The sequence below is a fragment of the Chelonoidis abingdonii genome, chromosome 8 (genome assembly GCF_003597395.2).
Source record: "Chelonoidis abingdonii isolate Lonesome George chromosome 8, CheloAbing_2.0, whole genome shotgun sequence".
Taxonomy (NCBI): domain Eukaryota; kingdom Metazoa; phylum Chordata; order Testudines; family Testudinidae; genus Chelonoidis; species Chelonoidis abingdonii.
In genome coordinates, this window is record NC_133776.1 from 17371829 (window position 1) to 17399479 (window position 27651).

The window sequence follows — 27651 nt, forward strand, 5'->3', positions numbered from 1 at the left end:
GTGTGTGTGTGTGGCTGTTTGTAAAAGGGGATTTTTTAAATTTTTTTTTTTTTTTAATATTAAGCTATTTTCCTCCCGTGGTGTGATATCGGAGTTCTCTAGGTGCTTTCACTGATTACATTGAAATGACAGCTCAAACCTCTGAAGGTAACTTTATTGCTCGACAAGTTATACCATGTTAATATTTAATTTGTGTTGAAATTCACTGCTGCATATTGACACTCTTTATTTATTATTTAAGCAAATATCAATGTAAGATACAGGCCTTTGAGAATATAGTTCTAATTTAAAAGTAGATTAAAGATGATCAAGTATGTTGCAACAGTGAAATCTTTCTCTTGGTTTTGCTTAATGAAAAATTTAGTACTCACAGACTTGGGCTTGTTATTTTGCCATAGAGGAACATAGGGGTATGTCTACAGGGCAGCTGGGAGCAGGCAGACAGACTTGTGCTAGTCAGGCTTGAGCTATCGCACTAAAAATATCAGTGTGGAACTTGTGCCATGGGCTCTCAAGCACTACCGACCCCCTGGATCTGAGCTACAGTGGCTAGTCTGCGTCTGCAGCAGGGCCATCCACGCTGCTATTTTTATATGCTAATTTGGCCCTACACAGCTGTACGACCACAGCTGTAACTAGCAGCGCTGCAAAAATGTAAGTGTAGCCATACCCTGACACTATTTGTAGCACAGACTGGACCTGAGGCCTTGCTTACACACACTCTTGCACTGTTTTAACTAATGATGTGTTCTTGAACCAGTTTAGTTGAATCACTGTAAAACAAAAGTGTAGACTCTCTTTGTTTTGGTTTAGAGCAGGGGTTGGCAACCTTTTGGAAGTGGTGTGCCAAGTTTTCATTTATTCACTCTAATTTAAGATTCTGCGTGCCAGAAATACATTTTAACGTTTTTAGAAGGTCTCTTTCTATAAGTCTATAATATATAACTAAACTATTGTTGTATGTAAAGTAAATAAGGTTTTTTAAATGTTTAAGAAGCTTCATTTAAAATTAAATTAAAATGCAGAGCCCCCTGACCAGTGTCCAGGACCCGGGCAGTGTGAGTGCCACTGAAAACCATCTTGTGTGCTGCCTTTGGCGTATGTGCCATAGGTTTCCTACCCCTGTGCTAGTTCAAGCCCAGCTAGCATGAGTTTGTCTACCTGGGCTGGGAGGGTAGCTCCCAGCTGCAATGTAGACATGCCCTATATGTACAATCCTATAATAAACATTATGGGAAGATTCTCTCAAGCATCCAAGATTTGTTCAGTGCAGTAGAGCAGAGGAGTGGTTCCTGATTCTGTGGGCTTGTCTGCATCAGCCCCTGTGTGAGTTAGGGCCTTGTCTCCAATGTCTGACACTCAGCCTTTAACAGGCCAAACTGTTAATTTATGTAAAAACTCCAAATTGCCTTGTCTTCAGTAGGGTTTTACTTCGAGATAGGAACACATCTTTTTTTCCCCCAGTGAAGACAAGGACCTGTGTGGAGTGCTAGGGAAGTGTATGAATACATATGTACATATGAAAGGACAAAATATAACCCTAAACTGGATGAGGGATGCTTAAGTGGTTGTTTTGTCTTTTATCTGTATTACTCTGTCATTTGTCTGATTTTGAATTTTGATTAAAAGTGTGAAGTCTAGAGTCTTTCTACCAAGGTAGTATTTTTTTGTTTTTCCCCCCAAGTTTGGAAATGGAATCAATCTTGCTATCAGAACTGCTGACTATTGAACCTCAGCCCACAGGGGCAGAATTGCTCTGTTGTTTATTTGTCAAAAGAGTTGCAGTTACTTTTAATTGAGTTATTTTAAAAGTTCATATCTCAAGCTCACTACAGGTAGGGGGAATCCTTTTGAGGAACTTTGATTTTACTCTCTGAGTATCTGCCTCTTAGACCTGATCTATACTACAAAGTTAGGTTAATGTAAGTCTCCTTGCATCAACCTAGTTTTGCATGAGTCTGCATTCAAATTTGTCTCCTGCTGATAAAGCGGTGCAGTAACACTAGCTCCCCAAATGGCATTGAGCCATGGTGAATGTACTGTGGTGATGGAGTGCAATGTAGACAACCACTGAAACTCACTGCTTTGGTCAGTAGTGTGAACTCTGCTGCCCATGGGTCACAGAGATCTGAAGCTACCCACCCACCCTCACTAAAAACCCCACATTTTTTTGAAATGCCTTTTCCTGATTGCCCACCTTGTGGATACACCATACACATTGTTGTGTGCAACTGCCAAACCGACCATGCCGGCTACATGCTCCAGACATACTCCTGCATGGAATAGACAAGAGGTATCAGATCTCCTTGGCCTGTGGGGAAGAGAGACTGTGCAGGCATGGAACTGCCATAAAAATGTGACAGATGACATGGGCGATGCAGGTGAAGGGGTATGACAGGAATCAGCGATGATGTGGGAAAGCTAAGGAACTGCAAGAGGCATACCAGAAGGCCAGGGGGCCCAACAGTTGATCTAGTGCTGAGCTGCAGACCTGCTGCTGTTACAATGAGCTTCATGCCATACTTGCCAAGGAGCCTGAGAGACAGATCCCTGCTATGAACAGTGAGGAGGAGGATGGGGGGCATGCGATCAGGGGTGTCCAACTATGCTGCGAGCCAGGACCTGTTTGAGGCTCCACCACCGTCTAGTCAGTCCCAGCAGCAGAACTTGGATGAGTAGGGAAAGGAACCTTGGGTAAATGTGTGAATGCAGTTCCCATTACAGTGATTAAATGTACAGATGGTGCCTGACCCAATGCAGCAGGAAGCAGGTATTGACTTTTCATTAATTTACTCATAGAAGAGGTAGCGGTACATCAAACAGAGGTAGAGTTATCTGGTTTTCATTTCCTTGTAGAGTCAGGCAAGCGAGGCCATACAGAGCAGTTTGTTTATGTACACAGGGATGTCCCTTGAATCCTCCAGAGAGATCTTGATGAAACTTTTATACTCTGCAATCTTCTCCCAAAGCTTTCTAGGGATGGCAGTCTTATTTCTTCCCACGCCTGTCCGCAATGACTTCATCAGGCACCATAGCGGTAAATAGGCTAGCAGCATATAGGCCCAAGTGGCTTTGGGATGTCAGCAGCAGCTGTGCTGTCTGTGCCATTGTTACTCTAAGGGTATGTCTACACTACGGGATTATTCCGATTTTACATAAACCGTTTTTTAAAACAGATTGTATAAAGTCGAGTGCACGCGGCCACACTAAGCACATTAATTTGGTGGTGTGCATCCATGTACCGAGGCTAGCATCGATTTCCAGAGCATTGCACTGTGGGTAGCTATCCCATAGCTATCCCATAGTTCCCGCAGTCTCCCCCAGCCCATTGGAATTCTGGGTTGAGATCACAATGCATGATGGAGCAAAAAAGTGTCACGGGATGATTCTGGGTAAATGTCGTCACTCAATCCTTCTCCGTGAAAGCAACGGCAGACAATCATTCGCGCCCTTTTTCTCTGGATTGCCCTGGCAGATGCCATAGCATGGTAACCATGGAGCCTGTTTAGCCTTTTTTCACTGTCACTATATGTGTACTGGATGCTGCTGACAGACGTGGTACTGCAGTGCTACACAGCAGCATTCATTTGCCTTTGCAAAGTAGCAGAGACAGTTACCAGCCCTATTGCACCATCTGCTGCTTTGGAAATTGGCAGATGACGGTTACCAGTCATATTGTACCGTCTGCTGCTGTCATGGGTGCTCCTGGCTGGCCTCGCTGAGGTCGGCCGGGGGCGCATGGACAAAAATGGAATGACTCCCAGGTCATTCCCTTCTTTATGTTTTGTCTAAAAATAGAGTCAGTCCTGCCTAGAATATGGGGCAAGTCTACTAGAGAACCAGAGAGCACAGCCGCTCCGGGTCAGAGCCCCAGATATCCCACAGAAATGATGAGCTGCATGCCATTCTAGGGGTGCCCCTGCAACAACCCCACCATTGCTTCCCTCCTCCCACAACCCTCCTGGGCTACCGTGTGGCAGTTATCCCCCCTTTGTGTGATGAAGTAATAAAGAATGCAGAATAAGAAACACTGACTTTTTAGTGAGATAAAATGAGGGGAGGCAGCCTCCAGCTGCTATGATAGTCCAGCAGGACAGAATCTCCATTACTCATTAAAGGGTGGGGGAGAGAGGAGCACAGCCTCCTGCTGCTATGATAGTCCAGAAATCTCCATTAGACATGAATCTTTTCGGGGGAGAGGAGCATTTTTTTTGTTCCAAGGGGGCCTCCAGGGGGCTATGATGAGGATGGTTACAGCCCTATGCACCATCTGCCAGGACTGAATCTCCAGGGACGCAAAGCTTTAAAGAAGGGAATGACTGGGAGTCATTCCCATTTTTGCCAGGCGCCCCGGCCGACCTCACCGAGGCCAGCCAGGAGCACTCACAGGATGATGACAACGGACAGCTATCAGTCATTTTGTACCGTCTTGCCACCAGGGAGGGAGGGGAGGGGATGCTGCTGTTTAGCGCTGCAGCACCGCGTCTACCAGCAGCATCAGTAGACATACGGTGACATTGAAAAAAGGCGAGAAATGATTTTTTTCCCTTTCTTTGGGGGGAGGGGGGTGTAAATTGACGACATATTCCCTGAACCACTGGCGACAATGTTTTTGACCCTTCAGGCATTGGGAGCTCAGCCAAGAATGCAAATGCTTTTCGGAGACTGCAGGAACTGTGGGATAGCTGGAGTCCTCAGTCCCCCCTCCCTCCTCCATGAGCGTCCATTTGATTCTTTGGCTTTCCGTTACGCTTGTCACACAGCACTGTGTTGAGTCCCTGCTGCTGTGGCCTCTGTCTATCATAGCCTGGAGATTTTTTCAAATGCTTTGGCATTTCGTCTTCTGGAACAGAGCTCTGATAGAACAGATTTGTCTCCCCATACAGCGATCAGATCCAGTATCTCCCGTACAGTCCATGCTGGAGCTCTTTTGGATTTGGGACTGCATGGCCACCCGTGCTGATCAGCGCTCCACACTGGGCAAACAGGAACAGGAAATGAAATTTAAAAGTTCATGGGGGTTTTCCTGTCTACCTGGCCAGTGCATCTGAGTTCAGATTGCTTTCCAGAGCGGTCACAATGGTGCACTGTGGGATACCGCCCGGAGGCCAATACTGTCGAATTTCAGCCACACTAATGCTAATCTGACATGGCAATAGCGATTTCAGCGCTACTCCCCTCGTTGGGGAGAAGTACAGAAATTGGTTTAAAGAGCCCTTTATATTGATATAAAGGGCTTCGTTGTGTGGACAGGTGCAGGGTTAAATCGGTTTAACGCTGCTAAATTCGGTATAAACGCGTAGTGTAGACCAGACCTCAGAAGCAAGAGACCAGCTACAATCACCACTGCTTGTGGAAAATAGTGCCAGTACTCATGGAGATGGGGACCAACATTTTATTGTTCCATCCTACAGAACAATTCCCTCCTCATTTCCCCTGTGCTCCTGCTGGGCCATACTCACCATGGCTGAAACTGGAGAGCAGTGCTGTGCACAGGCACTCTGGAGCTGAAGTGTTAATAAGCATGTCTTATTTAAGACTTTAGGAGAGCAAGGGAAAGGAGCTCTGAAACGTAACTTTCACTTTATAAATACAACGATACCACTGTGTATTTTTTCTGTCTCTTCTGCGGTTGTGGTCTGGAGGAGTCCCCCTCCACACCTGTTGAAAGCCTGACCTGGATAAGGAGGAAAAAAAAAGACAACTCAGGAGGATATGGTCTCTGAGATCCTGCAAGACAGTGCTGTTTCAGACTGTGAGTAGAGGGGCTAGTGGGTGAATATTGCTGACAGCGTGGAGAAAGGCCCAGGAGTCCCAGCAGGAAAAGGAGAAGGAGGGAGCTGCACCAGGACATAATGGGGCTTTTCCAGCAGAAAACACAGACGCTGAAGCCTCTTGACCTACAGGTTCAACAAGCATGGGTTCACCTCCCTTTGCAGTCAATGGAGAACTCCATGTTAGCGCCTTTCCATGTGGCATCAGGGGCCGTGTCTCTATGGCTCCCAATCCATGCTCGAAAACAGCAAGAACAGCTTAACATAAACTGAACCGAGAGAGCCCTGGTTGCTGTTTGTATAGGCAAAATGGACTAAAATGGACATGAACATTTTCCCCTTTTAAGTTCTGTTAATTTATTTCAGAATTTTTTATTGTATTTTTTTAATTGCACATAGGTTTTTTGTACTAGTTTTGAGATGCAATAGAATTCTATTTTTTGGTATCTTTATTACTTCACAACATATGCTACAGAATGTCTAGAACTACTGAAAGCACCCACTGCTTTTTATTGTACAGGACAACAGAACTCATAGGATCAGTGACAAACATAGTGTAATAATTATAAAGTTACAGCGAACACTGCATATTAAAAGGTGCATTAACAGACAGTGTTACATTCATAAATGCACATCAACCACTGCACAGTACCCTGCAGCCCCCAAAACTCCAGGACCAGGTAGAGAGCACAGTCCATGACACCACATTACAGTACTGTGGCTAACTGTTAAAGGGCTCTTTCAGGGCCTCCTTCAGCTGCATAGCTCCATGTTGAGCTCTTCTAATAGCTCTTGTGTCTGGCTGTTCAAATTCAGCAGACAGCCACTCCACGTCCACCCTTGTGGCAACTTTTCCCCTTTGCTGCACAGATCTTATGCAGGATATGACTGGCAGCTACAACCATTTGCAGTGTTTTTCTTGCTGAGATCCAATCATGACAGTAAACATGGCCAGATTCTCCTCAAGCTAACATGAGCACATTCAGCTGTCATTCTGCACCTGCTGAGCTGTTAGTTGAACCTTTCCTTGGTGCTGTTGAGATGGCCGGCTTCATAAGCAAGTGGTAGTCTGGGTCCCCCGGGATCACTATTGCCATTTCAGCGTTGGCAGTGGTAATCTGCTGGTCAGGAAAGAATGTCCTTGGTTGCAGCTTTCTGAACAGTCCTCTGTTCTTAAAGATGTAACCATTGTGCATCTTCCCTGACCAGCCAGTACTGATAATGGGGAAGTGTCTCTGGTGAGTCCCCAGTGCTTATATTACCATAGAAAAGCCTTTCCGTTGATGTAGTCTGCGGAAAGATGGGCAGATGCCAAAATAGGAATATACGTGCCATCTATCACCCCACAACAGTTCGGGAACTGCATTGATGCAAATGCATCCACTATGTCTTGCACATTACCAAGAGTCCAGTCCTGTGTAGCAGGATACTATTAATGGCCCTGCATACTTGCATGACAGCTGCTCCCACAGTGGATTTTCCAACTCCAAAATAATTTCCCACTGACTGGTAGCAATCAATTTAGTGTTACAAATTTCCACAGTGCGATCACCACTTGCTACTCAACTGTCCATGCAGCTCTAATTCTGGTGTCCCTGTGCTGGAGGGTTGGAGATTCAGCACACAGATCCAGGAATGTGGCCTTTCACATCAGAAAATTCTGCAGCCAAGCCTTGTCTCCCCAAATCTGCATTACAGTATGATCCCACCAGTCAGTGCTTGTTTCTCGGGCTCAGAAGCGGCGTTCCACCATTTGTGGCTGCTCTATGAACTCCACCTACAACATTGAATTGGTTCTTGCTATGTCCCATAATAATCTGTCCTCCAATAAATGTTTATATTCTCTGCCGCTGCAGTTCTTCTTGAAGCTCTGCAAATATCAGAGGACCATACATCCTTGTGTCTGCAATGCTCAAGATAAGAGTGTAGAGCGTTGTGGGCTCCATACTTGAGATGGCAGACAGTGAGAAATACCATGCAGTTTTGGAGGATTTTTTAAAAAGGCACCAAAATGAAGGGATATGAATGACATTATGGGATAGAGAAAGTCGCATGATGAGAACTTGAATTTTCCCATCTGGTTTGGGTACCAGAACCACTGGAGATGCCCATGCACTGATAGATGAGCGTATTATACCCATCTGTAGCATGTTCTGGATCTCCCATTCTATAGCAGCTTGGGCATGAGGAGACACCCGGTAGGGTGGTGGTCTAATTGGGTGAGCATTACCTGTGTCAATGGAGTGGTATGCCTGTTCACATGGTGGTAAACGTCCTGTCTCAAATCGGACATTAAGTTTCAACATCTGAGTGTTTACTGTGGAATCTTCCCAAGCTCTATACCAGCTGGAATCTTTATTTCGTGCCCCAGATGTATGAGGCTACTATAGCCTGGGTTCCCAAATCTTGGGGGGAAACCCTCTTGCCCTTCCCAACTTCCCTGGAGGACCCCCAGACTAGACCCCTGGGTCTCCTCTTATCCCAGTCCCTCCCTTTTCTGGTGAGCCTGGGCATTGCTTATACTTAACTCCTTGAGTGCAAAACAAGGAGCTATTTACTCTCCCCTGAGGCTAGGCCATTTCAAGCCTGTCCTACACCCAGGAGATTCACGCCTCCCTGGTCTCTAGATAACAGAAAACCTCAACAAACAGGAACGAGTTGATTTTTCTCTCTTTCCGGGCTGGTTGTTCTGCCTGGACAGAGAAGTCAAAAAACAAGATGTAATTGCTTTTCCTCTCCTCTGTGCTTCCCGGTGACGGGAGACAGATACTGGTACAGAATTTTACTTCTCTGCCTCACTAGGAAAAGAAATCCCACATAGTTTTAAAAAGAATCTTTATATAAAAAGAAGAATAGCAAAAAATTATGGATTAGAGCTAAGTGAAGGTCTGTTATGAAAATAATAACGTCTGGATTACAAGATTACCCCCCATTTAAACTGTCGCACAGGTACAACACCACTTGTAAATACACAAAGCAATCACAGCGATTACTTTGTTTTCTTTGTTCACAATGTTTGGAGAAGATGGAAAGCAGTGGAGTTAGAAGAAAGCGTGTTTCTCCGCCGAGGAAAACAAAAAGACAGAGCAAGGCCAAAACTCCAGGTTCCACCTCTCTTTGGAACCATCCGGTTTCCTGATTGTTCTCTCTGGTCAGGTGGTTGGTCCATTTGTACACTTTAAAGTAAAAAGACATTAACCTTACCTTACCTATCTATTATGACAGTTCAGTCTGTCCTGGGTGGCTGAGACAATGGGGGAAGCTAGTGATCAGTCCTTGATTTGTCGCTGCTGTAGACGTTCCAGGGTGGTTGAGAGGTTCCTTTCCATGCACCGTCCTTTTCCCTCGTAGTAGAACACGTCAGGCCAGTCAGTCATCATCTCCTCTAGATGTAAACTGACAAACTGTAAGTCTCTGGAATAAAAGGCTTGAGAGAAATAACAATGGTACAACTCTGGGTTTAGGGAGAAATTGAGAAATGCTATGAGGTGTTAACAGTTCTAGGCGTCTTGCTGTGAACGGTCTCCCATGAGGCTTCCATTCTATGGGCCTGTTGGCTTTAAGACTAACTTGGTCTCCTACCTTGAAGGACGCTCTCGGTATGTTTATCATACCAGGCTTTTGCTCTTCCTGAGTATCCTTTAGGTTTTCTTTTAGCAAGGTAAAGAGTGTCGGAGGTATTGTGTAGGTTGCGTCAAAGTCAGAATGTTGTTCCTGGAGGGTGCAAACCTCCATTGTTGCTTCACAACTGTAATGGCCCTTAACTCGTGGCATACACAGTTCATGGTGAACCCTAAACTGGGTGTGGTACATCCTGTAAGCAAGAGCAGACTGCTGCAACTAGGTCCAGTCATTGGAGTGTTCTTCATGGAATTTACGGATCATCGGCCCAAAGTTCCATTAAACTTTCGCAGCGCATTGGTTTGATGTGGGAAGGGGTGGCAACCAAGTGATTCACCCCATGAGTTTCCAACAGTGTTTCATGGTTCCTGCCAGAATTAGATCCTGAATCTGTAAGGATGTTGGAGGGCACCTAACCCGGGAAAATGTCCGTTAGGGCCTGGCACACAGCTTTATGGCCTGGTTGCCAGAGCTACTGCTTCCGGCCTATATGGGTAATAGCAAGTCCACGAAAGTAGTAGTGACTGGCTTCACTCTGGGCTGTCTTTTTGGGAAGGACCCTAGAAGTATCCACAGCTACCTCGCTGAAATGGGACCTCAATTGTGGGGAGTGGCTGGAGAAGGGGCCTTTGACAGATCTTTGGGGCTTCCACTCGTTTGGCACATACCTCACAAGACCGGACATACTTGCAGATCGCTTGCCATCCCCCTCCCATGGAAGGCTGTCCCCAATGCTGTTCCTTTGGTTCTGTTACCTCCTCAGCATGGCCACTGGAATGATCATGGGCTAAGCTTTAGAGCTTCCCCGGTACTTAGTTGAACCACAACTGTTTTTGCGGCTGCCAGTCTCCTGGTTCAGGCAGAAGAAATTTCCATTGTATAAAAGTCCTGTGTCTATAACAAAGCGGGCTGGTTAGAAGAGCTGAAGGGTGGGGGTGCTCGTGCCGCCACCAGCTTCTAAAGGCTGTATCTGCTTCCTGCTCAGTCTGGGACGTTCTTAGGCTGGGGACAGACCAGTTCTTCCTCAGACTGTGACTTGGGCTGGTCCTCTGAACGATGTAGGTGATGGGGTTGTTTCTGTTGCGTGAACCGCTCTCCGGGGCACCTGGTGGTATTATCAGGCTCGGCTGAGCCCTTCGGTGATGGTTATCTGTGGTTCTGCCAGTTCAGGGCTCGGCTGGCCCCTCTGCGTTGATTGGTGAAGATGGGTGCAGATTACGGGTGCTGTGTGTTCGCTTGCCCTTCCGCGTTCCGGTAGATCGTGAGCCGACTTGCGAGGTGCTAGTGGCTGTTTCGTTGTTGGGGGATCCGGATCCACTACTCTGTCTGGTCTCTGGTAACAGATGGATTCCTGTGGACGGCTCCAGGAAGAATGGTCTGAAGCTTGCGGCTGTGGCTGCGTGTAACATTCCCACTCTCTTTGGCCGCTTTACACTGGTTGGCCAAGTTCTTCCCCAGTAGCATAGGGATGGGAATAATTGTCATAACGCAAAATTGGTCACATTTCCTGACCAGCCTTATGTATCTGACAGGCAGTTCAGCTGTAGGCCAAGTTCACAGCTTGTGACATGAAGGGTGAAAATGGTCACTTTGGCACTTTGGGGTTGATGAGTTGGGATCCAGAAAGGAGGTGGATAGCTGGGACACTGGTGCCCCTGTGTCTCCCACGCGGTACCTTCTTATCCGCTCCAGTCTCAAATTTCCTTCGCTCGCGAGGATTTGAGAGGCATCTGGGCCTGGATATTTGGTGGAGGTGTGGGTTTTTGGGCAGTTGCCCTTTATATTCCAAGTTCATTACACTTAAAGGCATCTGACTTCCAGCTGATGGGATCGCTGGGTTCGAGGTAATTACTGGACTGGGTGAGGTGGAAGAATAGGTGTCTGTGGTTTCCTTGTTCAGGTGGGTTTTTGGGGTTGCCTCGGTTGTAGGGTTTATTGTTGGTGTGCCCCCTGGGGTAATTCATTCCCCTAAGTGCTTTCTTGCTTCTGACTTCATACCATCTGGCTCAATTCCCCTGCCTAGGTGAGATTTTGGGTTTTCCATCTTGTAGACGGTTTATGTCCTCAGGAACCCACTCTAAGAATGCTCCTTTGTATGAGAGTGCAGTTCGTCCAGGGATTGAATGGTTTCTGATTCCGGCTCATAATTTCTCAGCGTAGTAGGGCCGGTCTGGGCAATGGACACCGCTCGTGTTTCCACTATTTGGGATTCTGCAAATTGCGTGGGGTCATGATCCGGATTATCCACCATTGCTGAATCTGGCTCTGGTTGAAACGTTTATAATCGTTCATTTTGTCCATTTGGCATTTCAGCCGCCACTCTGCTTAAGGGTGCCATGAGCTGTGACTCTCAAGCTCTACTGTACTGGTATTCAGGATGCGTAACCAGGCACGGCCCTTCAAAATTTTTCCTAGCAAGCTCAGTGTCATCACCTGCTTGTAGGTGGGAAATTTCTTGTGCTGTGGAACAAGTATTGGCGAAGGGTTGTTAGGATTGGCTGGGTTTCTGTTGCTTAGCCTGTTCTAATTCCAGTTCATGCTTTCTCTCTGTTTCTCCTCTCTGGACTTTTCTTTTGTGTTTTTCCTTTCTTGGTGCTTTGTTTTCTCATTCTTGTTGGTGGGGCATCTTTCTTCTTGTTCTCTTTTGGTGGGCTGCCTCTTTGGCGCTTGTTCTCTTTTGTGGGCTGCCAGTTTCTTTTTCTTTTTTTTTCTTTCCACTCGACCTCTTTTAGTTTTTTTCCATGTCTCGCCTGTGCTCTGCTTCTTTGATTTGTTCTCTGCATCCAGTTTGCTCTTTCTTGTTTCAGGCTTTCCTTGGAAGTCATGGTTCCTGTTTTCTTGTTGGGTGCCCTCTGGTGTTTATTGTCTGAACTGCTGGCTCTCTGTTGTCTCCTGGGGTCTGCCTAGCAACAGTGCCTTTTTTTTTCTCTCTGTCTAGCTAATCTTTTACATATAAATTAAACAAAAAAACCACTTTATTTGCATGTGTGTTCTGCTGGGTACTTGACTCACAGTCGGAATTCTAAGAAGAGAGATACCTGTAAAATGCAAGCCCAACTGAAGCAAGAACCTTATGGTTTCCTTGTTAAATGCAGCCAACTGAGCAGGGAGGAAACAGAAAAAATAATTTCTCTCTGGCTCTTTTAAACCAACTTTTCTCTTTGCTTAAAGCACCTACAGAGAAAGAAAATATATTCTACTGGCTCTGGATTCTTATCTTTATCCACACGCATAGCACATCATATCATAAGCATAAAATCCCAGTTCTGAACCTTAGAGTCCAAATGTGGGTGCCTGTGAAACTCCAAGCTGTTAACCAGCTTGGATCTGAAGGCTGCACCAGCCAGATTTTCAGTCTCTGGCGCCCTCTGTCTCCCAAATCTTCCTGGGGACCAAGACTCAGATGCCCGATCTAACAACAAAGGGAAAAACCAATCTCACTTCCTCTCCCCCTTTACCTCCCAGATTTTCCGCCCGGTACACTAGGAGATTATTGTACTTACCCTTGAATTAAAACAGAGAGGACAATTCCTTCCCCCTCTTCGTTTTCCTCCCACGTTCATGGTGGCTGCAGGCTCAATTCCCATTGAGTCCACTAGAAAAAAAAAATCCAACGGGTCTTAAAAAGAAAGCTTTATATAAAAAGAAAGAAAAGACGTAAGACTGTTTTGTCAAGGTTGACAATATACAGGTCAATTTCTTAAAAGAAAAAATGAATAAACAGCCTAATTCAAAAAGAATATCCAATTTTAAAACATTCCAGCATCCAGCAAACTACACAACATGTAAATACCAAAATAACGCAATAAAAGCCTACCTTTGTACTCACAACTTGAAACTGAAGATTAGAAGCTTGAAGATAGAAAGTCCCTCTCATAGCCGAGAGACAGGACAAAAAAGAAAAAGAGACACACCCCAAAATTCCCTCCCTGAGCTTTGAAAAATCCGGTTTCCTGATTGGTCCTCTGGTCAGGTGTGTGGTTCCCTTTGTTAACCCTTTACAGGTAAAAGAAACATTAACCCTTAGCTATCTGTTTATGACAGCCCCCTTGTTCCCAGTCATCCCTGCACAACTTATTCCTGCCCCACCAGGCATTGCTAGAATTTCCCAAAAGACAGTGTGCTGGATGATGGTGAGTCGCACACTGGAATACCTATGCAAATTGCACCACTGTGCATCAACACAAGCACTCCTGGTGAATATGCAGAGCACTGACGCAAGGAGCCAAAATGCTAACCATGGCAGCTTTATGATTGCGTTGACCAAAGTTTGTAGTGTAGACATGGTCAAAGAGTCAAGATGGTTCATAGTCCCAGATCCTAATGCTTGTCCTACATGCTCAAAAAGGAGTAGCTTGCAATGCATTTTTTCCATCCAGAAATGGCTAAGTGGTTGAACTATTCCCCTCTGTTATGGCCTCATTGCAGAGATTCATGCATGTGAATTCTCCAGACTGCATTATTGCAACACATACTCTTACCTGGTGTTAACACTAAAGATCACTCCAGGCTTGTCTGTATGGAGAGTTGGAGCGTGGGAAATAGTGTAAATCTACAGTGCTCTAGCCTGCTATATACTAACTGGCCATATGGAAACTCCTACAGGACACTAAAAGTCTATAGCATGCTTTGACTTACTTCTGCCTCTCAATTTCGTAGGGTCCCCAGATTTTATATGATGGGCACGTTAGAAATGCATAAAACTGTCTACTAAATTGCTTTTATTTTCAAGCTGTCATGTCAACTCATCTAAGTCTCCATGAACAGTATTTGCAAGCCTGCCAAGAGTCGACCCAGCCAGAAAACCCTTTCATTATCCACATACTTGAAGAAGCTGAGAAAGCAGATATAACGTAAGGAAATAATAAATAGCATATTTTAAATACTTCTGAAAGCTTTGGACAGCGTAACAGGACCATGAATAGAATGATGAAAAAAAGTCTGTAGTTGCATATTCCTTCCAGACAGAAAACTCAAAATGTACAAAACATACAGGGCAGTAGTTTCCAAACTATGCAAGCTCTTGTCAACAGGTACGTGAGAAAAATCTTGTAATGGCGGACAACGCATTTTATTTAGTACAGAGGTTCTCAAACTGGAGCATGCCCTGGAGGAGTGTTCATGTGGGAGGAGGGGGAGGTGTGAGCAGCGATGCCAGGCAGCTCAGGCCAGCCCCAACTGGCAGGGCTCGGGGAGGGAGTGCTACTTCCGCTACCTGACTCACCTTGGGCCAGCCCCAGGCAGTGGGGCTTGGGGGGTGGGGAGCGCCACCTCCACCCTGACTCACCTCAGCAGGCCACTTAAATTTGAGCTGAGCCCCACCTTTGAGTTACAATTTTTGGATGTGCCCTCCCCGCCCCCCCAGACAGGCCTGGCGTCACCGCTCACCGCAGTTTGAAAACCTTTAGAAGCTGGCACAAGTACTCCTGTTCTTTATTCAAGGTAAAGTGGCCCGTTAACACATCTGCAGTCATAGGATAAAAAGAAGAGGTTAGTGGGTTACAGATTGTTGTAATAAGCCATAAATCCACTGTCTCTGGTCAGCCCATGATTTTTGGTATCTAGCAGAGTAATGAATTTAAGCTGCCAGGCTCATCTTTTGAAAGTAGGTTTCCTTTGAGGATGAGGACAGATATGTTAGATATAGAGTGATCACTTTGTAAAAAGTGTTCACCCACAGATGATAGGGTGTTTTTGTTCTTTATCATTTTTCTGTGTGAGTTTATTTGAGAGCATAGTGATTGCCTGGTTTCACACACAGAATTGTTGTTTGGGCATTTAGTGCACTGGATGACACATACCACATGTTGTGATAGGCATGTATAGGACCCATGGATCTTGAAAGGTATGTTCATCATTGTGGCAGTGGAGATACGTCTGCAGGTTTTGCATCAGTTGTTCTGGCAGGGTCTGATGCTGCTTTGAGCTGGTGTACCCTGGTCTGTGGAGATGTTGCTTCTGACGATGAGCTTGGAGAGGTTGGGGAGTAGTTTGAAGGCCAGAAGTGGAGGTTCAGGAAAGATTTCCTTCAGGTTGGGGTGGGTCCTGATTGAGTCTGGGTTGTGGTTGTTTGATGGCACTATATATGGGTTCCAGTGTAGGGTGCTGGCTATAGATGACAGATTTCTTTGTGTGTTTGGGGTGATCTGAGGAAAGATGATATAGAGAAAATGGAAAGAGAGCTGCTTTCTTCTGTGCTCAATTATTGAGGGTGAGGTGGAGTAAAACAAAGGAAAAAGGAGAGAATGAACCTTCCAGAATAATCTCCTGAATCATTTTGTTGCAAAAATTCTCAGTGGGGTCTTGTGGCAGTACAGTGTATCAGGCTGCCAAAATGAACAATTATGAATTACAGCTGTTAAAGCATTGTTCTCCATGGATTTTTTTTATCCAGATTTCACAATCCTGATAAATATACTAGAGTGGGGAAAGCACTATTGCGTCTCCATCCTATGATGCATATGGAACTACATCTCTACCCTGATATAACGCCACTCAGTATAACACAAATTCTGATATAAAGTGGTAAAGCAGTGCTCGGGGGGGGGGGGGGGGCTGCGCTCTCCAGCGGATCAAATCAAGTTTGATATAACATGGTTTCACCTATAACGTGGTAAGATTTTTGGGCTCCCGAGGACAGTATTATATCGAGGTAAAGGTGTAATATTTTTGTATAGTGTTTCTGTCTCCTGCCATTCTTATGTTTTAAAGTATTTCTGCATTACAACAGATTGACAAAAGGGATCACATTAAAAATAGCTGGAAATAACCGCTTGGTGCCAGTACAGAAAGTTACAGATGAGGATTTTCGAATGCTTGCTTGCATCTTAAGCGATAACACATTTGTTACAGGTATGTCATCTTATTGCTTCATATCTCTTTATAAATTGGAAACAAGAAACAGTTTTGAGTCTTGGTTCTTTCTTCTTACCTTTCATGTGGAGATCAATTAGTTATTAATAAGGGTTGTTAGTCTTTATTTATTTCTGTATTCTTTGCCTTTCAGGGCTGGACCTTAGATATAATGTATTAACTGATATTGGAGCAGAGCATGCTGCAAAATTCCTTCAGGTAGTTTTCTCTGGGCCAAAATATTTGGTTTTTACCTCAAGTTTGTGGTTTCATTGGCCATGATAACATTTATGTGCAATATATTGGTGACAGTATGTGTTGTTTTGGAAAAATTCCAGAAATCTTGGCTTTTCATATCCAGATCCATCAATTTAGTATATCAGATTGCATTCATCGTAAACTTTTTGCAGTTGTTTAATATATATGGTTTTTACAGTACAGTCTGAAAAAGAGGCATTTGTGTAGCATTTTGGTAGTATATTGTGCACGACAGAATTAATGGAAATGGACAAAAACATATGTATATCCTTAGTATGTATGGAAACTTAAAAACACAGGCTTCTAGTGCTAGCCAGAAGCAAGCTATATACAGGAATCACTGTAGTCTGCAACTCCACATCTATGGAGTTAGCTCATTGGTGCAGAAGCATGCTCTGAACCTAAACTTTCATTTTAAAAAAGAAAATTTATACTTCTAGCTCTAATAGTTGTGTAGAAAATCTTGAAAATGTGATCAATGTAAACCAATGCAGTATCGCTTTCCTGAGTCTGCTGACAGCCTGAAACAGTACCTCTGAGGTGTATACTATTGCAGTCTTTTCCCAGGGCTTTGAACTAAAACCTAAGGATGTCAATTTAAATATCAATACTATTAACTTTTTTATTGATGATCATTTTAGTAGCATTTTAGCACTGGTATCCCCCAGTCCCAAGCTGCCTCCCACACCTCCCCAGTTATCTGAACAAATACTTCCCTACTTGCCTAAACCTCCGATTTGCCCCTTGTCATCTTCTGTGATGAGGTTATTTGTTGTAGATACAAAAACCTTTGGCATGTTGAAAACTTAATATGCAAATATAGCAGTTTGAAGCTGGGCCATTGGTTAATAAGGATGTTTGTTAGTTTTTGGTTAATCACTGCTGTGTTCGTGTTTGTGTTGTTTTTAAAGGCTGGTGCTCGATATATTAATTATGGAGAAAACAGTTTCTAAACAAAACGTCTTTCAAAACCGTGTGAGGCACCAGCTCTTTAAAATGTGAAAATGCTCTGTAAAATATACTTTTGAGTTTGGTGTTGGTTTCCTGTTTGTGTACTGTAGGAAAACTCAACCCTGTGCTACCTCAATCTGATGTTTAATGATATTGGCATCAATGGAGCAGAACTGATAGCTAAAGCATTGCATGTAAGTATTAATCGATATACTATAGTAATTTTGACAATAGCATCTGATTTGATATTGTGTCTTGTGATGGACATCAGCATCAAAGTTAATCTGAAAAACACCTTTTCTTTCCTTCACTCATGCCCGTCACCCCAATCGGGGTATGGGCCGCCAACCACAGATCTCCAGAGTCCTCTATCCTGGGCCATTCGCTCTAGCTGGTTCCAGGTATAGCCCATTTTTTTGCTATCAGCCTGAAGGTCGCATCGCCAGGTGTTTCTTAGATGGCCTCTTTTCCGCTTACCTTGGGGGTTCCACCGCAGTGCCTGTCTGGTGATGTTAGTTGGCTGCTTGTGTAGTGTATGTCCTCTCCAACCCCACCTTCTCCTTCTGATTTCTTCCTCTGCTGGGAGTTGACGGGTCCTCTCCAAGAGGTGGATGTTACTGATGATGTCTGGCCAGCGGATCTGGAGAATCCTTCTAAGGCAGCTATTAATGAAGGTCTGGATCTTCCTGGTGGTTGTTTTGGTTGTCCTCCAGGTTTCAGCTCCATACAGTAGGACTTGTAACAAAGAGATTGCTTTGTCTTCTCGAGACAGACTGTATCCCTGCTACTTTTATATCATCTTTCAGAAGAAGAGAAAACTGCCCTCTGCAGCCATTGATATTTATTGATTTCAGCTATAAAATTGCTGAATATCTCTTTGTGAAAATTATTAAACTGAAAAATAAAACAAAATGTCAGGTATTTCATCAAAATTTGATGGGGGCAAAATTTCACACAATTCCATACATATCCAAGAATTTTTTTTATTTTTCCATTATGTTCTGAAACTTGCTATCAGATGCCTTTTATATGCCTATTTTTGTCTTTGTTTTTAAATTTTCCTTTTTTTTGTGGTGACATTATTTGGCTTGACATCAGTTTGTCTAGGATATGACTATATAATCTCACATATCAGCATTATAAAATGTGTTTTTTGTAATTTCATATTTAAATTACTCATAATGAATTTTTCAGTGCAATTTCTGTTACAGTGGCACTGAGGAATTAAAAAATGAAAATTATTGTGTATATACTACAGCTAAGGCCTGATCCTTCAAATGCTTAAGGCCTGATCCAATGCCCACTGAAGTCAATGGGAATATTTTCCTTGACTTCAGTGGACTTTGGATTAAGCCCTTAGTTTGCCAAAAAAGAGGCCAGTCTTGCAAAGATCTGCACACAAGCTTAACTGTCTGCACATGAGTAATTCCACTGAAGTCAGTTGACTTCAGTGGGCTTTGATTACTCATGTGATAAAGGCAGATGAAAGACCTGCAAACTTCTAGTTTTCTAAATTAAAAAATTCAGCTATTAGCTAAATATGTGAAATGACAGGCATTATAATAAAATATAATGATGAATAGATTTAACTCTATTTTTAAGCAGTTTGGACACAAATATCAGTCTGGAATTCTTTAATAAGCATATGAAAATTGGTAGATTATAGTGGAAGCACAGATACCATAAATAATTCAGAACCCTCCCATCCTTACAAAACCTTATGCTCTTGGTAGATTTTACTCAGGCAACTAGTCCCAGTGAAAAGATAGGCAGTTACTTAGCTACTGTTAGGAGTTGGCTGTATTCCTTACAGAAGGTGACATTTTGTCTTTATGCCAAAGGAAATCCTTTTAAATTTTCTTGCCTAGAGGAATGAAACACTCCTACACCTGAGAATGACAGGCAACAAAATTGAAAACAAAGGTGGAATGTACTTTGCTTCAATGCTGCAAATTAATTTGACCTTAGAGAAGTTAGATCTTGGAGACTGTGATCTGGTGAGTAAAGTAAAATTATCAACTTAAACTGCAAACTAATAGCCTTTCAAGTGTATTATAAATAGGGTGACTAGTTAGCAACTGTGAAAAAACGGGACAGGTGGTGGGGAGTAATAGGCGCCTATATAAGAAAAAGTCCCCAAAAACGGGACTGTCCCTTTAAAAACAACCCTAACCTTAGCCCAGAGAACACTCTCCTCCACAACCCTCACCCTACCTCAGTGAGGCCCACCTACCTGAACCCTAACCTTAGCCCTACATTCCACAACTCTATCCCGAACCTGGAGAGCTCTGCTCTCTGTACCCATGATATTACTAACAGTCTTACCCCATATATTATGAAAAATTCTTCTCATTTATCAGATTCTGTTTATTTTCAGCGGGTCTCATAGTAATTCATGCCAATTATTTCAGTTCCATTTTCTTAACATCCTTTGCCTGCTAGTATTTTCAGGAAATGTTTGTATGGATTGCAGTACTGCAGAGGCAGATGACCACTGAATATCTCCAACACACAGAGCTAAAAATAATAGTATTTCTGGGTCTGGGGTGCAGGTCCTGGGCTGGGGATTGGGGTGCAGGATGCAGGCTTTGGGATGGAGTTTGGGTGCTGGGTGCAGGCTCCGGGCTGGGGCAGGGGGTGAGGGGTGCAGGCTTGGGGACAGAGTTTGGGTGCAGGCTTTGGGCTGGGGGTGGGGGTTTAGGAAGGGGTGAGAGGTGCGGGCTCTGGGAGGGAGTTTGGGGGTGGGAAGGGGTGTGTGGGAAAGGGGAGGGGGTGCATGCTCTGGGAGGGAGTTTGGGGATAGGAGGGAGTGCAGGGATGAGGGCTGTGGGGCTGAGGATGAGGGATTCATGATGCAGGACAGGGCTCAGGGCTAGGGCAGAGGGTTGGGGTGTGGGGTGAGGGCTGTGGGGCTGAGGATGAGGGGTTCATAATGGGGGGCTCAGGACTGGGGCAGAGGATTAGGGGGCAGAGGGATGAGGGTTGGGGCTGAGGATGAGGAGTTCATGCTGCGGGGGGGCTCAGAGCTGGGGCAGAGGATCAGGGTGCAGGGGAATGAGGGTTGGGGCTGAGGATGAGGGGTTCATGATGCGGGAGGGCTCAGAGCTGGGGCATAGGCTCAGGGTGCAGGGGAATGAGGGTTGGGGCTGAGGATGAGGGGTTCATGATGCGGGAGGGCTCAGGGCTGGGGCAGAGGGTTGAGGTGTGGGGTGAGGGCTGTGGGGCTGAGGATGAGGGATTCATGATGTGGGGGGGCTTAGGGCTGGGGCAAAGGATCAGGGTGCAGGGGAATGAGGGTTGGGGCTGAGGATGAGGGGTTCATGATGCAGGAGGGCTCAGGGCTGGGGCAGAGGGTTGAGGTGTGGGGTGAGGGCTGTGGGGCTGAGGATGAGGGATTCATGATGTGGGGGGGCTCAGGGCTGAGGCAGAGGATTAGAGTGTGGGGGGATGAGGGGTTTGGGTGTTGGAGAGGCTCAGGGCTAGGGCCGAAGGGCAGGGTAAGGGCAGCCTGCCCTGCCAGTATGGGATGGCAGGCACTAGGACCCTAGGCAGCAGACAGCAGTTCTGCCGGGAGCTGTTCTACTCAGGCAGCAGAAGCAGGCAGGGGAGAGGCGCTGTGCTGCTTTCTGTCAGGAAGGGACGCGGCAGGGCGGGAAAGGGAGACCCGTGGGGGCCGGGGGCTGATCCAGGCAGGGCTAGGGGAGAGACCCAGGTCCAAATATTGCTGGAGCAGGGCCCCCAGCCCTGAATATTCCTGGTGCTCAAGCACCGCAAACATATGTAACCTGCCGCCTATGTTCTAACTCATGTCAATTTGATATTTATGATCTTCTAAAAATACATTCTGTAAGGAGCGTGGTATCTTTGGTATGTTGCTTTATTTATGTATTGAAAACGTTTTTCTAAGAAGTTTATCTTTTTTTGTTTTCAGGGTACACAAAGTCTAATAGCAATAGCAACAGTTATGAGCCACAACAAAGCGATGAAAGCACTAAACCTAAACCGTCCTATACTGTACAGCCAAGAGGTATGTCTATATACTGTAGGGTCAGTTCAATTAAACAGATATACGCATACAGAGGAGCACTACTGATAGCTTTATGGAGGCCTATAATGGTCTTGGACAGTGTGACTTTCTGGGTCTTCTTTATATGCTTGTGTGAGAGCTGCCAGGATTGTTTTTTAAGTCTTTCTGCCCAAGGAAGAGAGACACCAAGAAAAAGGATTGTAGGCAGACTCAGGAGCCAAAATTTTCATACCTCATGGCCAAGGGTTATGCTCCTGAATCATAATTTAGGCACATGAAGAAACAGCCTTCTTTTCAAAGTGCTCAGTTCTTAATCTCAATAGAAGCAGTTGGATGATCAGCCCTTATTTAGGGGTTGTCTAACTGGGAATTGCAGAGTAAGAGAGGCTTTTTTTGTTTAGCTTAAACTGTTTCCTAAGTGACATAAACAGAACCAAAGAAATGTCACTCTTAAAATGAGGTAAGTATCCATTTGGGGGGTTCTGACAGTATAACTACATCCGTTTAAATTCACACCTTGGCTTTTACTGAAGAAACTTCCCTCTGTAGACAAGACCGTAGGTGCCTAACCATGGATTTAGGAGTCTAATTTTAGTCTCCTGCTTTTGAAAAAAATCTGGACCAGAATAAACACCACGCTATACTAAGGGCCCAATCCAACACCTACTGAAGTTTAACGGAGTCTTCCCATTTGTTACTCCTCTCTGGTCTGTAGGCTTCTCCATTGTGTCTATCTGTCTGAAGCCCCATTTAAATTATTGTCTTAACCAAAGGTGATAACTTTGAAACCAATTCGCTCCCTCTTATAGAGGCAGGACATACGTTTTTTCTGTAGTTAATCCCTCTTTCAAAGACTTCTGCTCTTCATAAAATAATTGTTGATACCTATTTCTGTCACACCATTGACGTCAATAAAAATTGGATCAAGTCATAAAACATTGTGTCATGGAAACTTGGAAAAGAAATGATCAAGGTAGATGAGAGAACTAGTAGTTAGAGTATTGACTTGCCTGAGATTTACACTGCAGAGGTATACAGTTCCTTAAATCTGCAGCCACATTTTGGTAACTTCCACTATTTTCCCAGTGATCACAATAAGAAATTGTTTCCTGATTTTTCGTATGTCAAGTTGTAATACATCAGAAGGAAGATGAGTTAAGGCCAAATTCTACTCTTGGACATCTACCGTTGACTGCAGGGAAGGTTGAACTTCTTCTTGGAGCCAAACACCAAAGAGTGGAGTTTCACCGTAAAAACTGATCTGACGCTAAAATTATAGTTTTAACTGTGATTTTATTTTTAGGAAGAGACCATAGTTCACACAGCTCTAATGATGAAAAATAACTCTTGTCTTATGGAACTGCATTTGTGCAAACATGAAATGAAGAACTTCGGTGTGGAGCGTCTGTGTGATGCATTGTATGAAAACTGTAGCCTGCGATATCTTGACCTCAGCTGGTAAAAGATTCACCCTCTGGTTTTGTTTAAATTACACAAACATAGAGTATATTGTTGCTGGTGAAAATTGTGCATAATGCAATATCAGTATAGCAGGCATGAGAGGTATTATATGGTATTGATACCATTTCCTCCAGAAAAAATGTGATTTTTCTAGATGAAATGGAGAATTGAGGTGGAAGCCGTAGTTGGAGGGAGTGCAACATTATTAAGGGATAAACTAGTATTTAGCCACAGCCTTGGCTGTGAGGGTGGTGGAGATATGCCACCGCAGAAGGAGCACCAGAAAACATTCTGCCTCAGGGAGGTGCAGTGCCCCCTGTATATATGGAGGAGCAATTAACACCACCCCTTTAAGGGGTGCAGCCTCCTCCACCCTCCCTAGCCTGCCTGGTCAACTCTGCTATGACTCTGGCTACAGAAGAAGCGGAAGAGAGGTCCCCTCTCTTCCCTCCCCCGCTGCTTAAGGGCTATACCATAGTCTAATCCTAAATTTACAAGCTGCAACCTAAGTGGTCAGCTATATCTCATTAAATCATTTTCCTGTCTTGCAGGAGCCTCAGGCCTGAGTGCATTTCAGTCCGTCCTTTTTTTCTACCCATTGTCACGCAATAGTTTAGTCTCCTGAGGGCTTTAATACTTTGGTCTAATTCTTGTTGTTGGGCTTGGTGTGGGGCTAGGGTAGCTAAGTGGTGTTGGTGGCCTGTGATATAGAGGATGTTAGACTAGATAATCTGATGGTTCCTTGTGGCCTTAAATTCTGTAGTACTGTACACTTGAGTGAAGAAAGAGCACTTACTCTATGGTACATACTAATCAGACAGTGTGTGAAATTATGCCACTCTACAGAAGATGTAAAAAATCAAAAATTGGAAGAATACAATATAAGAGGTTTAGGACCTGATCCTGTTACCCAGCAACTATTGGAAGTGCCTGCACATGGATTGCTAGAAGGGGTTCTAAAAATCCGATAAATCTGTTAGCTTGTTTTAATAGTTGCCAGTTTGAGTAAAAATCCAGTTACAGTACGTGTATTGTACATTCCTTCAACAGCTGTAAATTTCAGAACAGTTTATTCAGCAGCCTATGAGGCATTTTCTGCCTAGGAAGTAATACTGCTGGTTTCTCAATAGTATCCCCCCTTTAAAAAATATATTTCTCTTTCAGTAATAAAATAACTCGTGATGGTGTGAAATTTTTGGGAGAACTGCTGAAACGGAACCAAACTCTGGAAATCCTAGATCTTAATTCAAACAGGATAGAAGATGATGGAGCCATCTATCTGAGTGAAGCCCTGGCTTTGTACAACAGGACTCTTCAAGCGTTAGTATAGATGAAACTCCCAAAAAGAGCTTGCAAACGTTCCCAAAAAGCTCCCAAAAAGTTACAAGCTCCCAAAAAGAGCTTGTAACTAGTGGCAAACGTGACACAGCAGTATATGAGTTGGTCCTGTAATACATCACTTTTTTACGGCTAGTGATCCAAACTGCAAAGTCAAACTGTTTCCAAAATCACACATAGTTTGGGACAGCTGGGGACACTGATGGTGACAGTCCCATGGCTTCACCTGGGCTCTGGCAGAACCAGTGAAATGCCAGTCCAAGGAATGCTCCCCACTCAGCAAAGCAAATCTGAGTGTCTGGACTGGCTGGATTGAACTGCTGGGTTAATCTGTGGGAGGGAAGTCACATGGACTCTCCGCTCTTGGGAGGAGGGATGCTAGAAACAAGAAAGGTTAGGGGCAGAGGGAAGAGAGGCAAGAGATGGAGAAAACATGAAGATGCACCCTTCCCCACCAGTGACAAAGCCCTAGTAGTTTCCCTATCCAGCTTCTGACCCCTGCATTTGATCATCCACGTGGCAAAAGGAGGCCAAACTCTTTACCACGTCAGTGACTAAACCCTGGAACACTACTGCTGCCAAACCCTTCCCTTCATGGCAAAAGTCCCAAACTCCTTCCTCCCTCCACCAGGCACACTTCCAAGCTGCTAAATATTCTGGTTTATCCTTCCTATGGTCAGTTCTACTAAAAGCCCTTTTTTCCATTTTACTTGGTTCCCCCTCCTTGGTTTAAGTTATTTGTTTTTATAGAATAGTAGTTTCTGTTGGAAATGTTTTTACTCCTTGTTCTCATACTTTTGATATTTTAGCAAGTTCTTCTTTTCCCCTTATGGATGAATCTAAAATTAATTTGATAGTATTTTCCTCTGTATTATATTTGTTCACAGTACACATCTCAAGTCACTCTAATGAACATTTGGTGGTCAGATCTGGTTCTCACTTCCTTTTAGTATCTTGACTGTCTAGGCTTTGCAGAGGATTTGCAAACAAAAATCCTAATTGCTGTACAGAGTGCCGTTTAAGTCAGTGTGACACACTGCAAGAATAAGGGTCTGTGTGTTGTATCAGGTCTTAAAAAGGATTTTCTTGAAGCCTTTTATTAGCTTATTTCAGGTTCACCAGGAGATTGTCCAGTCTCTCTTACAGGATATATTTTATGTCTTATAGACAACCATACCTTTGGCTGGATGTAAGCACTGATCATAGCTGTTTGCCTGAAGCCATTAGTTTTGGAGAGTAACGATCAAAGGGTCTGCTAGGTGCCTCTGAAAAACTTTCAGGTTCACCAATACAAAAATATCTCTCCCAACTCCAGGATCAAAGTTTAACTTGGCTAGAAGCCAGGGCCATGCTTCAAAACAGACTGAAAATGAGAGCTGGCCACCAAGCATAGGGACACCTGCTTTGAAGAAATGAATCATCAGAGTCTTTGCCACCCAAATCAAGGAAGTGCCCTGAGGAATATTAGAATTATATAGTACTTAATAACAGATTTGAGCTATACAAATAATTGTTGTTGCTGATTTGTTCCAAATACCATACTTATGAGGTAGGAATCAAATGGCTTGGAATTTACTTATATAATTTGTTTTTGTTTTATTTCTTCTGTTTACTAGGTTAGCAGTAGTGAGCAACAATATAAGTGGAAAAGGACTTGTTGCTCTTTCGGATTCAATGAAAACAAACATGGTGCTTTCCTACATTTATATTTGGGGAAACAAATTTGATGAGGCCACCTGTGTCGTAAGTGTTTTCTTCTTCATTGACCTTTTCCACAGCTTATCTTCTTTTTATACAACTAGTATGCTCACTAAAACTATTTGTAAAACTTTATATTTTATTTTATTGTAAAATTATGGTAGTTGTGGCATGGTCTTCTCATACCAAGCAATTATGGGACAGTAAAAATATACAAGTGATTAAAATGCCATTGAGTGCTGACCCAGTCTGCATCATCATCTACTGTTCTGCTTTGGACTTTCTAAGCCTCTGGCAGGTAGAACGTGTTAGAAGATGTTAAATTTAAATCCTTTGCATTTGTTCATTTCAGGCATTTTCAGACTTAATTAAAACTGGCCGCTTGAAACCAAATTGCACAGACTTGGATCCGTATGAAGTGGATGGGCATGTATATCTTGCAGAACTCTCTCATGGCCTTAAAAGGCATTACTATTGGACACCAAGTTACGGGGAGGTTGATAACAAAGATGCTAATGCAAGTCTTGCAATAGGAGCAGTTGCAGAACATTTGTGAACAAGGTAACAACTTGATGCATTTATGTCTATCAGCGTGTGGGTTCTTCTGTCTTACTTCCTTGTAAATCAAAATGATAGTATATAGTTTCTTGAGGAAGTTATTTTGGAGTGCGCCAATATACATTTAAAAAGTACTAGAGATAAAACCAACTCAAACTGAGTCCAACATGAGTTTTTTAACAAAGTAGTATACGTTGTTGCTGTAGGTAGTGGTTCCCAACCTATTTAGCATTGTGGGCCACATATGCAGCTCTCTGTATATTGTGTGGATGCGGCCCACAACACATACTACCTATATAGCCCTGAGGATGTCATATGGGCCACAGCTGTGCGCTGATTGAGCTGCAGGTTGAGAACCACTGCTGTAGAGAAACAGAAGTTTGGTAAATGATGCCCAGACTATGATTAAAGGACTCTTATGATGAAAGTGCATGGGTTTAATTGCTGTCATTTTTTTAGATAAAGAGACACGATGCTCTCTGTTACAGACTATTGTCTCAAGCGTCTGTCTTCTTTCTGTGCCCACTCATTTGGTCAATATGATCCACCCTCCCACAGAATAACAGAGGAAGAACAACCAACTATGACAGCAGTACTTTGTATTGATATCTTCCACAGGTACAGCACAAAGTTGTGGGTTTTAAGTGACAGATTATACTGCCCTTAAATAGAAAGAGTGTACATTGGCAAGAAAATCAGGCTTCTAAAATAAAGCAAAATTGTCAGGTAGCTACAGCAATGCATTTACAAAGCAACTATGTAAGTATTATTGTTAGTTGGACTCTCAGTGCCACAACATTGCTATCCTAGTGCTATGGGACTACTTAGGGCCCCACTGCATCAGGCAGAAATATCCAAGAGGGTATTGATACTGATTGTGCATGCACAAAATTAGCCTTAGCCCTGGAAGTGGAGAGAGGGATATTGGGTTTTTGTGCCTGTTTAGATTAGGGTGACCAGATGTCCTGATATTACAGGGACGGTTCTGATTTTTGGGTCTTTTTCTTATATGGGTAGGAAAGATAGAAAATGTGGCAAAAGACCACCCTGGCTTAACCACGAGATCTTGCATGACCTACAAAATAAAAAGGAGTCATATAAAAAATGGAAACT

At 43.9% G+C, this 27651-nt stretch overlaps 1 protein-coding gene across 2 annotated transcripts; it reads left to right on the forward strand.

Annotated features, from left to right (window-relative positions):
- The first annotated feature begins 68 nt into the window (after nucleotides 1–68).
- Nucleotides 69–27314, forward strand: LRRC34 (leucine rich repeat containing 34). Of its 2 annotated transcripts, XM_032783708.2 has the most exons (12): nucleotides 69–147; nucleotides 14128–14248; nucleotides 16126–16247; nucleotides 16402–16466; nucleotides 17567–17650; nucleotides 19325–19453; nucleotides 21388–21483; nucleotides 22787–22941; nucleotides 24109–24264; nucleotides 25899–26025; nucleotides 26333–26541; nucleotides 27027–27314. In XM_032783708.2, the coding sequence occupies exons 1-11, from the start codon at nucleotides 126–128 to the stop codon at nucleotides 26534–26536; spliced, it is 1281 nt and encodes a 426-aa protein (XP_032639599.1). In that variant the 5' UTR covers nucleotides 69–125; the 3' UTR covers nucleotides 26537–26541; nucleotides 27027–27314. The 2 variants fall into 2 exon arrangements, with proteins under 2 accessions (XP_032639599.1, XP_032639598.1); XM_032783707.2 differs by lacking the exon at nucleotides 27027–27314 and having other exon boundaries at nucleotides 26333–26943.
- Nucleotides 27315–27651: the final 337 nt, after the last annotated feature.

Excerpts from the sequence above, each read along its gene's own strand:
- LRRC34 (XM_032783708.2), top strand. The coding sequence starts at position 126 with ATGACAGCTCAAACCTCTGAAG. Across the intron at positions 14,249-16,125 it reads GCTGAGAAAGCAGATATAAC|ATTGACAAAAGGGATCACAT; the intron begins GTAAGGAAATAA and ends GCATTACAACAG. Across the intron at positions 24,265-25,898 it reads TACAACAGGACTCTTCAAGC|GTTAGCAGTAGTGAGCAACA; the intron begins GTTAGTATAGAT and ends TCTGTTTACTAG.